At 45.9% G+C, this 12,959-nt stretch overlaps 1 protein-coding gene across 1 annotated transcript; it reads right to left on the reverse strand.

Moving 5' to 3' along the window:
* Positions 1 to 101: 101 nt before the first annotated feature.
* On the reverse strand, positions 102 to 12,102 carry LOC144162426 (uncharacterized). The gene is made up of 7 exons (XM_077692948.1): positions 12,030 to 12,102; positions 10,228 to 10,299; positions 9,971 to 10,027; positions 9,195 to 9,301; positions 5,776 to 5,927; positions 2,276 to 2,420; positions 102 to 606 (listed from the first exon to the last, which is right to left on the reverse strand). Exons 4-7 carry the CDS (start codon positions 9,216 to 9,218, stop codon positions 439 to 441), a joined length of 489 nt encoding a protein of 162 aa, XP_077549074.1. The 5' UTR covers positions 9,219 to 9,301; positions 9,971 to 10,027; positions 10,228 to 10,299; positions 12,030 to 12,102; the 3' UTR covers positions 102 to 438.
* Positions 12,103 to 12,959: the final 857 nt, after the last annotated feature.

Below are 12,959 nucleotides of genomic sequence, written 5' to 3' on the forward strand. Positions count from 1 at the left end.
TTTGCAACCCACATTAAGGCTGAACATTGTTGGAAGTGTAGGCCAGGTTCCTAGAGGAATCTGTTATTTTATGCAGCATGCACAATCCCAGTTTTGCTATAAGTTTATTCTCATTTTAGACTTTTACAGCATATCATCACATAGGATCGGAGTACACTTTTTCCGAGCGCCTTCAAGAAAGGTAATTTGGTTTCGGTGTCATCTGATTTTATATATTGCACAGCGTAGAACATGTTTTGTGGTGGTGCAAAGGTGCGACCCCCGCTACCCACCCGTGCGGATCAACCTGTACTTTCAGAGTCGCTTTTCCTTTTTTGCAATATAATGAACTTTGCAAATCACACACAGGGTTATCATATGATGCAATAGCATTAGTTCAATCCTGTATTCAAAAAGCAATGCAGCTTATAGGGCGTTACGCTACACGTAACGAGGACACTACAGATCCCATCTTCCAGAAAGCTCCTGTAATGCAGGCTCACAGTGGATGGTTTCAGGTGCGAATGAAACAGCCACAGTGGAAGTTTCTTGCTTCTTTTTCCATTCTCGTGTCTTCCTGTGAAGCCTGTGACGCCTGGCTTCTGCCAAGCGGGTCAAGAAGACACTCTGAAAATTTGAACATGAATACCTTCTCAGATGCTGTCGGAGTATCTCACTTAACTATTATGCAAAATTAAAGCTTCCTCCCTGTCCCGTATACCAACCATATTTTTCATATTCAAAGTTGTCAGCTGGTAGTAATATAATGCTGAGTTTCCAAACGATTAGCATTACAGAAGCTCTTTTATATAAATGAGAAGCAAACATAAATAAGTATCCTCTATTCACTATTTGTTTCGCACATCACTTCATGTGGAAAGTTTCACTACATCAGAGTTGCAATTTGCACCTAGAAATTAAGGTTCTGAAGAGATGTGCACGTATTGTGGTGGACGGAAGTTGAAATTTTTTGCTACATTATAAGTCGCAACGTTAAATTTTATAATGTACTCCACCTTTCTACACATAGATTAGGTGAACTTAAGTATTTTACGCTTGAGTGTACTTGTAATTTGTTTAATTTGAGTTCACGTTTTATTGTAGTTTTTAAAGCACTCACACTTTGCTCTCGTTTTGGTGGTGTCTGCCCTAATCTGTGTAGTTTGTGTTTACATTGAATTTACCGGGTCTTTTTCTTCACAGCGTAGACCGCTTAAAACATGGCATGGGAGCCGCGAAAATTCGCAATACAAGAGGTGCCGCACAATAGCCAAATCATGCGCGAATTCAGCCAAACCTACCTTGCAATTATTGTTTGTTTGCAGCACTCAATCGAATGCCACTTAAATACGGCAGAGTGCCTATTTTGTCTTTTTCCCCCTCCCATTCATCGCTGCTGAATAATTCTCGACGCCACGGGCGCGGCTTTAACTTGCTTTTTGTTTTTGTCTTGAAAGAGCCAGTTTGCCATTTCTTTGCGTTAACAGATGCCATAAGGGGGGGGGGGGATAGAAGCCCGGCTGACCGTTAGGACAATGTGATAAGAATGCAAGCCGCGTTTATTCCACCCTAAAAGGTGCGTTCGCCATCAAGAGGTGGTTGCTTATGAGCTCAATGTTCGTGTAGAGAAAATCCAGGCGTGGCGGCTTTCAATCGCCACATGTTCGACAAGGATAGGAAATGATGGTTGCTCATTGTCATAATGTTCTGGTAGAACAACGTATGGGGCCACTGCGCTCCCCATCTCCGGAGATGCACCAAGAGAAAGGGCAGTTTTGGGTTCACGTGTGCGCAAATAAAATGCACAAAATAAAGATCACATTAATGCTTTTGTCGTGGCCAAGTTGGAGAAGAGAGGAGTACGCACGCTGTTACTTTTTTGCGGCACTAAAACGATGACACAGCTGCTCCGGTGAATCAGTGGACCCGACAAAAAACTGTAATATAACTGGTACTGTGCTTCGGCAACTCCGCTTTAAAAGTTAAATTTATGCATCGAACTTTGTGAGCGGCAAACCGGCGGTCACAAACATTCTCGTTATATCCAGTCCCGCACTGTAAGTGGTTACGTTGTAAATGGTTTGCACTGATTACTTTGAAGGCAGGATTCTTTAGTTGTATTAAGTGAACAGTTATTGTTATAGCGATCTTGCGTAGCTTGCTCATTTTTACTTATCTCCATGGGTGGTATAGAGTGTTAGATCTGGGACCTGCTCCTGTTTCCTACCCACTTGTGTGTGGAGTACCAAATGTGGCATTAAAATAATATTCCCGCACTATAATAATTTCGAAATACCTTTGGTGTTTTTGTTCGGCCGTCTTTGTTTTTCAGAGGTTTTTCCCACAGCATGTTTGGAAATGCGGATGCCAGGGATTCCCCAAGTGCGAAGTACTTCCAACGTCGCATAGCGTTGTTGCTATCCTGGATTAGTTTATTCCGGCTGAAAGTAAAAGGACGAATTAAGTGTTATGCTAATTTGAAATTATCATATTTAAATTATTTAAGCGAACTGCCTCTTGCTAGAGTAAGGTTGCAGCTTCAACTTACATGCTGCAATTTTATAAAAAACTGGACAATGGCCTGTAGCGACCGCCGTGTTTCCTAAATATTTCGCCTAACATCGCGATGTCTTAATATGCCCCACCTTCTAAAAGGAGGCTTTCATTTGGTTTCAGGTCAAGTGCACAGACTTCCATATATGCATTTGTTAAAATCTATCTAGTCACCGCTGCAGTTGCGGTTAAAATGCAGTTCACCACTACCACCATGAAACTGGAATAATCTGCCATATTTTTTTTTCTAAAGTTCCCTTATCACCGAAGGCAAGCAAATTCATACAGTGTTCTTTGACTTAAGACCATCCACTTTGGCAACAATTCTAAATTTCCTGACCAGGAAGGAAAATACAGGTCTGGCAAGTCGTGCTTTGTTAGGCACCACAACACACAATACCTCTTTTTGTATTCATTTAAATAAGCCGGCGAAGTTCAGATTCGCTTGTTACCAGAAGACATCACTACGACAGGGCAATGGAAATTTGTCATAATGGATCTCCATAAACAGCAAAACGGGAAAGGTTGAGCCAGTAATCAAAGATAGTTTTTTTTTAAAGGGGTCCTGAAATGCCTTCCGCCGATGCATGGATGTACATGTAACCAAATAAAGCAATGTATTAGCAATCTCCTCCTGCAAGAATTTTGTTAAAGCGATGAGTATTCGCTGAGAAATCGTAAATCAAAAACCGCGAATTATCGTCGCGCCGTATTTCCTCCTCCTTTCAACTGTTTCTTCGCTGTTGGCCTCCCCTCCCATGATGCTCCGCTCCTCAGCGGTGACGTACTTCCGCTATTGCGCTCCCACAGACTGCCGTCTGCTACGGGCCAGCTCTTTCGGCTTTTTCATCTCTGTAGACACCATGGACACAGGCTGGAAAAGCGAACGAATGACCTGGCCGCATGTGTGCGGCCTGGCCTTGCCCTTTTGCGGTGTACGTAGCTGCAGGGCTGCAGTTGGTATCGGCGGCGAACTCGCAGCCGCGTGGGGAGAATCGTGCGCTCGTTCCCTTTGGTGCACCGCGCACTGTTTATCCAAAAAGCGCGGTCTCAGATGTGGCCCCGCTGGTGCCGGGTGTTATTTTGCGGTGGTTGTAATTCCTACTACCGGCGGCATGTGAAAAAGGACATTTTCAACCGACACAGAACCCGTGCACAAAACGCGCCGGATCGGATCGCTTTATCAGCGGCGATGAACGTGAAGGTGAAGAGCAAACCAACGCTGCACTCGATCAGCGAGAACCCGTGTTCTGACAAGCTGCACCCATGTGTTGCATTCAACACTGACGGGAAAGCGTTTGTTTGCACTTGTTTGGATAGTCGTAAAATTGGTAAAATGTCCAAACACTCCGGCACTCCGCTAGCAGATCAGCCGGCGAGACATTTCGGAAAACATTTGACAGATGGCGCCGTATGCATTAGTGTGTCGCTACGCAAAAGTGATGAGACGCTCTACTAAAACTCCCATCGCGGTGTCACGTAGCGGGACGCAAAAATTTAGCGTTTAGCGTATGCAAAGGCCACAAACGCTGTACTAAAACTCTATTAGCAGCAAAATAGCGTGCGTATGTGAAACCGCTTGCGTTTACAAAGCTGCACGCCGAGCGCGTACATTTCTAACCTAGTGACATCGTTTAAATACACTGGCAAGCACAGTGTAACGTAGTCAGATATCAACCGTATGCTCAGGCGACAAGCAAGAGCTTGTTTTATGTGGGGCTGAGATTGCGCATAAAGGCCCGTTCGCACTTGCGACGAAAGCGAGTGAGAGCGGCAGGAATTCCGTCGCTTTGTCGCGCGACGGTCGTTTTTGTCGAATGGTCGGGACAAATTTTGGTTGCGCGACAGAATTCCCGTCGCTTTCGCTCACTTTCGTCGCAAGCGGGAATGGAAAGTTCTGCCGCTGCCGTCTGCTACGCAGCTCGGAGGTAACCGCGCGATCTGCTCGGGCCGGATGAACGCGCACACTCCCGCACGGCAGCGCCCCAAGCGGCAGACGGCCGCGTACATCGCTCCCGGCGCCCGCCTGGAGCCCGCCCTCGGCACACTAGCCAGTATATTTCAGGCACTATAATGGAGGAAAGATTTTTTGCTTCCGATGAACCTAGTTCTTTGCCCCTGTGTTTTTAAATACGTGAAGTGGTTAGCACGTCGTCCTCACGCAGCTCTGTATCGTCGTAGCATCGCTGATTGTACGAACGAAGCTTGCAGCGAAGCCAATGCAGCGATCGAAGCTGTGTGTGTGTGTGTGCATCGCCTCCTGTGTGTTGTGGACGCGTTCGTTTCGCGATGAAATGCGACATTGTACTTCTGCGGGTGGATAGTGCTTCCCATGGTCTGGATTATCTTTCTCGAACGACGTACCACTCAACCTCGCATGGGGTATGTGCAGTGTGCCCGGCTAAAAGCCTTCTCGCTTGCGCGCCAGAGTTGTGACTTGCTGCTCGTCCCCGCAAACCGGGTGTGAGGTGAGTGCCGTATTTACGACGGGCAGGAGGAGGCAACTCATCGTCTGTCAATCGCGGTTCAGACTTGCAACGCATGTTGTGACGTTGGGTTCGTTCGAAACGCATCTCTGGATTGTTTTGAAGTTGAATAAAATGTACGCGTCAAACCCGGGCATTCAGCTCAGGGCGTTCTCTGCGATTGCACCAAAGAAGTGCCACGGGACTTTCTTTATGGTACGTACTCACGTAAGATAAAATCCACGTCGTGTTATGGCCGTGTTGCATTCAATACAAACGGTTAAGCGTTTGTTTACACTTGTTTCGTTTGTCGTAAAATGTCAAAGCACTCCTGCACTCCGCTGGCAGATCAGCCGGCGAGCCGACGCTGAGCAGAAGACTCATCTCTTTGCCGGAAGTGCGTGAAAAAGCCGCCCAATAGCAGGATGTCTAGCTCATGACGAACATCTGGGAATCGATGATGTAGACATGTGAAGATGGCGGCGTCCAAAAACACGAAGGAAAGGGTGAGAAAAAAGCGACAAACTTTGCAACAAAAGTGTGAGCTTTCCGCTGCGCGTAAAAGAGTAATACTTGGCACAGGTGATGTTGGCGACCCAATCTAGCGATTGCGCTAGTTCATTTAGTGTGCTCAAAATGCCTTTCAGGGCCCCTTTAAATTAGGATCTATGTTGATTTCATGGCTGCTTCAATTCCAACTACCCAGTCTGAATAAGTTATTACCGAAGAAATGTTCACCACAACTTATGTGTATACGTGTACTATCCTGTTTACTTACTCGAGAAAATGAATAATTTCATGACGAAGCTGCCTCATTTGTTGGCGGTTTTCTTTTTCTGTTACTTCCATACCATTCAGTAATGGTTCCACAAACGATGAAAATTCTGGCAGCTGGTTGTCTGAAGACCAATGGTAGCTTGCTGGTGTACTCTAAAAAGAAACAACATTAATGGCGATCATCACTTAAAAAATATTGAGTTCGATGCAAAATATGACTTTTATTAGCAAAACTATAACAGGCAAGGAATACAAATGTCAAGGTCTACAAGCAATACCTTGGCATTTACATGAAGGTAACAGTGTACATCACTAAGATTGTTGAAATAAAATGGTGGAAAGGTATACATAATACGAAACACAATAAACAACAATTTCTAGAGCACAGTTGGTTACCAAAATGTTTTCTCAGTGATGCCATAATCTAAATATTTTCGATATAATTACAGAGGCGCTGTAATAACACACAAAAATGCTGTCAAACTCAATAAAATGAACACTAGGTTAGTTGCTATGGTGCAGCACTGAAGATTCACAAACATACACAAAAACACTCCGCAACTGTTCAGCATTTATGGGCTTCTGTATATTGTAAACCAAAGTGGAGCTTGGGAATCTCCACTTAAACTAAGCATGCTTATGTGCAGTCATCTGCGCAATAAATAGAATACAGCTACACAACAGTTAAGTGTAATGCAGTGTACATGCATGGAGGAATGCACAGAACATAGTTATCTTTAGAGTAGCTGTAAACAGGCCATGGATGCACCAAACTTTCATGTGTAATAACTGTTTCATGGGCAGTGTCACTTTGAACAAAAGCATTTATTTTTGCACTAAATGCAATTGAACTCTGAAGCTGGCATTTAAAAAAAACGTGGCCGTCAAAGCATACAATATCCCGCAGCTTGCAGAAGCATGGCTGGTCAGGTCCGTTGCCAATTAAAAGAATGTCACCAGTCCTTAGCACAACATTTTTAATCACGATTTTTGGCATAGAAAGGCCAGTCTTTCCTACATCACAAAGTGGGAGCCCTGCATTGCAAAATGCCTGGCTGAGCATGTGAGGGGTACCAGGGACAGGCGGAAGTTCGGTTTTGCCATAGTCGATCTTTCGAGTGCCATTGTCATTTTAAAGGGCATGTGACATGTTTGTCTGCAGAAAATCGCTAATTGAAAATAGCACATTTCTGAAATTAAACAGCTTTTTGCTTTTGCAATAGCATTTTTTGCTTCCATGCTTATTGCCCAATGGTGTCGACCTGGGCCGTGGGTCTTTATTTGTGCAACAGTGTGTAGCAGCATATATGCAGCTTAGGGAAAACAGCCCTTTCTCCATAGCATTTCACAAATGTTTCGTGGTGGTTTGCCACCAACTCTTCCAAGTACCCGAGAGCTTCGGCTTTCCAAACTGGCGACAAAATCAACTGCGTAATCTGCGGTAGTTGAACAAGCCCTGTCACAAAAGGAGAGTCTTCTGGAAGGTAGGCCTCCAGGATGAGCGGAATGTGCAAGACCAAAACAAGCGATGCACTTGCTCACGACACCACCTTTAGATCAGGTTCAAACAACCGAAGCGTGTCGCTGCTGCTGACTGAGTAATGAAACTTGAAACTAGATATGGCCTCATTAAGATCTTCCCGGGAAAGCCACTCTTTTTCTTTGACTGCCACATTTAAAAACAAACCTATTTCTTTAGGCACAATGCCTTCCAGCAGTACATGCATTGGGTCATATAAAATATCTTGTGTAAGAAGGAAGTTGGGAAAAGAGCTCAGCACAGACTCTCCGTTTATCCCGAATTTTTAAGTGCTAATGCACTTTATAAGCGACCCCAAACCATCCACCGCCGGCGGCGGCGGCGTCCGCAGTGCTCCTATATATTTAAAAAAGAAACAGCATCCGGCGCCAGGTTTCGATCCGAGGACTTTGCGGCCGCAGCGCGACGCTCTACCGACCAAGCCACGGACGCGACGGTGATATCAGTGTTAGTGACGCGCCTTATATCTTTAACGCATTCAAACTACGTCGTCAGCGGCGTGCGTTGGCGACTCAGCGGGGTTATAGCGGCTTGATAACTGCGTGGTGTACACGTGATACTACAAACCCGATGGAAGAGATGGAAGAGAAGGCGGCGAGGCGGTGGGCTGCGGGGGCCGAGCGCAAGCGCCGCAAGCGGGCCGACAACCGTGCATTCGCACTTTCACATTCTCCCCCTCGGGGAAATGCGGGGGAATTTTTGGAGAGCTTCTTTCGGTAAGCAACAGATGTTGCTTCCTTCAGCCGCGCCACCTGCATTTTGACGTCACTTTCAGAATGAAGAGGGCACTGCCCGTGACGGGTGTAGTGCGAATAGTTTACCGTCGGTACCAGACAAGTGCGGCAGCTGTGGAGAACTCTAGGCCCAAATGACTGCTTAAATCCCGCTAGTGAGTGGGTTGCCAGGGCATCACCTGTCACAGTCATAACAGCCCCAAAAAATCGCTCCGGCCCTTTATAAGTCTCAAAAACAATTCCTTAATACTGAGCACTGTTAAAACTCTGACGAAATTACTAAAAAACTTCACTCGTTCACTATGTTTTTTCAAATCCTCTGCTTTTGCTGTCCGCAACAAAAAAATGTTGTTCAGTTTGGAACGCTCGTGAGGTGGAAGGTTGAGCAAAGTCAAATAGTACAGGCTCAGCTTTCCTCGCCTCCCTCTTTTCATTCCTATTGGATTTGCGAGTTCTATATCGTCGTAATAAACACTCAGAAAAATAACATTCTTTTTGTGCTTTTGAAAAATGGGGTGCGAAGAAAACCTTGTACCATCACAGAAATCGGCCAATAGGGAGTCATTTTGGGTTTGACAAGGATTCCTGGCATGAGCAGCAATTTGTGGGTGTTTGAGGACGTTCTGAAGAAGCTCTCCTAAGTCAACAACATATGCTCTTCTCCCTTTGTCAAGCTGAACCTCCTTAGGTTGCACGAAGATACCGGCTTTCTGGTAGTACACTTTCCGTTGCCGGTCTGTAGAAATATTTTCAATGTCGATGGACACATCAACAGCTTTCAATATGTTTTGTGCTTCTTGTACAACATCATCGATAACTGTTTTGGGACACTTGTGCTGGCCCTCTAGCCGTCTGCAAAGACTTACAAGCCTCGCATGGACATCCAAACTCTGTTGCTTGTGATGCTCGCTATGAGCTTATCATTGGGTCATCTGGATCAGCAACTGCTACACTCTTTCTAGAAAAATGGTGGGACAAATGTTCCTTTATACAGACACCATAATGCTTCTGGTATTGCCTCAGATGAGCAAATTGAGAATGACAGATGCTGCACAAAAACAGATTTATGTCGCCGCAGTGGGCATCTTTTGTGTGCCTTGCAAATACAGTGAATTCCGGAGAAAAAAAGCCCCACTTTGAACATACATGTTGTGTCTCGCTGGTTGGCATGCCTGTCACAGCCCCGCTTCCGCTGCCACTGGCCTCATGAGTGGTGATGCGGAATGTTTCACTTTCAGATTCGCAAGAAGCATCTGTCACAAAGATACACAAAAGATGTGAGCCGAGTTTATGACAACCTACAGGTACAGTTTCACGCTATTTAAATAGGAGCGCCGTGAAACCTATTCCAAAGACTGACACCTTGGTAGCTGGATGTGAGGAAAGACATCACACCAACCAAGGCAGAATTTTGACATATAAAGCCTCCCACATTAGTAGGGACTCAATAAAAATGTTTATTTCGTAAATTAATAATACCCGACTTTAAAATTACTGTAACATAAATGGGCATGCAAGTTAGCTAAATGTAAAAAGGCCAGGCTTCATTTGCATTTATGGAGCACAATTGTAATTACATTTCAGTGCTGAAGCAGGCAGCCACATCCATACAGACTTTTTCCGCCCCCAAAATGCCGAATGCATTCAGCAGCATATGCGGTCAGCAAAATGCAAGGCTTCATATTTTTGTTTTTAAAACTGGATGCATACAGTGCACAAGCCTCAGCAAGAATTTTTAGAGCCTGAAAGACAAAAGGAACATGTTAAGAGAGCATGTTATTTTCAGTAGACCAGTATGGTACTCTCTTCATTTTTCTTTTTGATATTAACGAATGGCCATGGAATAAACATTACTATTTATGCTTTCAGAAGGTTGCTGATGAAATTGGGGGTACTTTCGGCGTGATGTTTAGTGCACTCACCTGTTACCGGCAGCAGTGGCACAGGCTCCTCCTCAAAACACCCGTCTTCATTTGGCCCTGCATGTTTATATTAAAAAAAAAATAACTGCCATTAAATGGTTCAAAAGACAATCAGTGAGAATTGAGTAAATACGTAGGCATTTTACTTTTTACAGTGGGCTACGTGTATTTATTGCCGGAACTACAGAAGGTGCCTTTCTTCAGTCCTGTAATCTGTTAGGATCTAAAATGGCCGAAAATATAAGGGTTTTCCTTACATGCATTATCCCCCTGGTGAGCTTTTGGTGGTGCATCCAAGTCGGCTAAGTGGGCTTCCGAATGGCTTGGTTCTGCACAAAAAGTGTAACCACGAAGTTGCATGAATAGTTGTGGATCGTAGCTGCACAGCTTCACTGCAATGCTCTTCATTGACCTCAATAGTGCGGAGGTTGTTGTCGGCCAAATATACAAAATCAGTCCCGCACATAAGTGGAACAAAATCTCGATGCACCAGAGCGCATTTTCAGACTGATTGTGGGGTTTAACGCGCCGACGCAACGCAGGCGATGAGGCGCGCCTTAGTGGAGGGCTCCGGATTAATTTTGACCACCTGGGGATCTTTATCGTGCGCCGAAATCTCGTACACACGGGCGTTTTTGCTTTTCGCCTCCATCAGAAAAGCGGCCGCCGCGGCCGGGAATCGAACCCGCAACCAGAGCGCATTTTCAAAAAATTTCTTTATAAACCTTTCATAGTGCATATGACTTGTTTGCATTCTTTGAGCAAGCGTATATGGGGATGCATCAAAAATGTGGAAATTCTTCGAGCCAAGGTAACCGCATGAATTATAAACCATAACCCCTTCCCCACCCCAAGAGAGCAATCAAGGTTATCTTGATACCTGCCCACTCATCCCGTCGCGGTAATCAAGCAGCTCACGCTCACACCCAAGAACTTGTTTGCCGGGCACCGCAAGATGACGAGAGGACCAGTCACTCACTAATCGCATACAACATCACCCAACACTAAATACTCCGACGACGTACCTTCCCGCCGCCGTCTGACCAGCTAACAAAAGAACAAGTGGCCCTTTGACGGATTCAAACTAACACATTTCTACACCCCGTGCGGCCACACTTCATCCACCCCCCATTACACTACCCCCTGCGCAGGCACTGCGGCAGCAAAACTGCTCTCTTCCATATGTTTTGGGTACGCCAGTGAAAACTAGACCTCGATCCAATCCCTAATGCAATTCACGAGCAGTGGAAGAGTGAGCTTGCCATCTCAGACCTGAGTAAGCAGCTTTGGTTCTAAAAGGCGAAGACGGCAGGCCGCACCAACGGAGTTCGGGACTGAGGACCACCCACGAACCTACTTGACTTAATAAGGTTTTGCTCCTCTTCCTAATGAAAAATATGGGGCCACACATTAAGCAAGCTGTATCAAAATGTGCTCAATGTCCACGCCCTTACTTTTCACGTGCCTGTATGATAATCGCACCTAAATTTCGCTTGCTAAAATTTTCTGACCGTATCTATTAGAAGTAGGTGTGCAAACACTAAGTCATTTATATGAGGAAATAGTTTTTTTGCGCTAGCTAGACATGAAACTTTTCGTTCGGCTGTCTGACACCAAAACTAACTAAAAGCGATAGGAGTTGGTCTGCTACCTAGTGGGGACTGACTGACTGACTGACTGACTGACTGACTGGCAAATGGTGGTTCACAGGTAGCCCACCAGTGATAACAAATCACTAATCGCACATGGGCCATCCATCAGTGACTGGTGGGTCATGTGAAACACTGAACCATTGCCCAAGTTGACAGTGACCCACCGGAAACCCAATAGTGACTTGAGTCACGTGATCTGTGGAAGTGAAGTAAGGGGAGGGGGTGACAGGGGGGCCGTGAAAGGAAGTAGGGCAATGGAGTCGACATCGAAGGGGAGCGCGGAGGACATCATAAAGGGGAAATAACCAAAAAAGGGTGGGGATCGTGAGGCATTAACCGGCGGGGACGTCAAAAGCCCAGCTTTGAACGTCACAAGCAGCGAAGAAAGCGTATGCCACATTTTTTACCTGCTCCAGCCAATTCGTCGCGAACTGGTTCTATTCTGAGAACAGCTGAAAGGTCGCTGCCACACGTTTCGTTGGCACTGCAAGAAAAAAAAATATGGCAGGTGAGAAACGACGCAGGCACAACATGGTGGAGTTATTTATAGGCACACAGTAGCATTTTTACCAACGCCTAATCAAAAATAAGCCAAGAGCATACCAGTATTTTAAGCCATTATGTCCTGTTATCTCACGCTTTGTACAGTGCTCACGGATTGAAACGCGACACTGCGAGCGCGTGGCCTGCGTTACATGCAGCGCAGCCCGTGGACGCTCGTGGAAGCTAGGTGTTGCATTGTGGTATACCACGAGGATGAGAGTGTTTTGACCGCAGGCTGCGCAGGCTCGCTTCTTCCGGTAGCCAATAAGCGGAGCTATGGTTTCCCGCAGCCACAGCGGTTCGCTACGAGCCTGGAGCGCAGGAGGGCATTTGTGCGCCGGTGGCAGCCGCCCGGCTGTCCGCGCAGCCGATTTCGCAACATCGTCTGCTCTCGCGCTCTTGTTACGCGTGCCCTTTCGATGCGACACAGATAATGTGCATGTAAGGCAAGGTCGCGCTTATTTGAATAAAACGAGCGTCTGCACGAAGGAACAGTCAACTTCAGTCGATGATATAAATTAAAAAAAGAGGACAGCCGACGAAGTACTAATGCACCTCACCACATGCGAACGGGCCTGCAAATGCGTCTTTAATTTTTTTTAGTTTACATCCTGGAATAAAGTTTGCTGCCCCTTCGGGCAGACGCTCGTTTTATTCAGATAAGCGTGACCGTGCATTACATGAACATTTCTGTGTCGCATTGGAAGGACACGCGTAACAAGAGCGCGCGCACACGATGTCCCGCGATCGGCTGCGCGCACAGCCGGGCTACTACCGTCAGTGCACAAACACGT

Source organism: Haemaphysalis longicornis, unplaced genomic scaffold (genome assembly GCF_048455015.1).
Source record: "Haemaphysalis longicornis isolate Haplotype H1 unplaced genomic scaffold, Haemaphysalis longicornis Haplotype H1 scaffold_12, whole genome shotgun sequence".
In the NCBI taxonomy this organism is placed as follows: Eukaryota; Metazoa; Arthropoda; class Arachnida; order Ixodida; family Ixodidae; genus Haemaphysalis; species Haemaphysalis longicornis.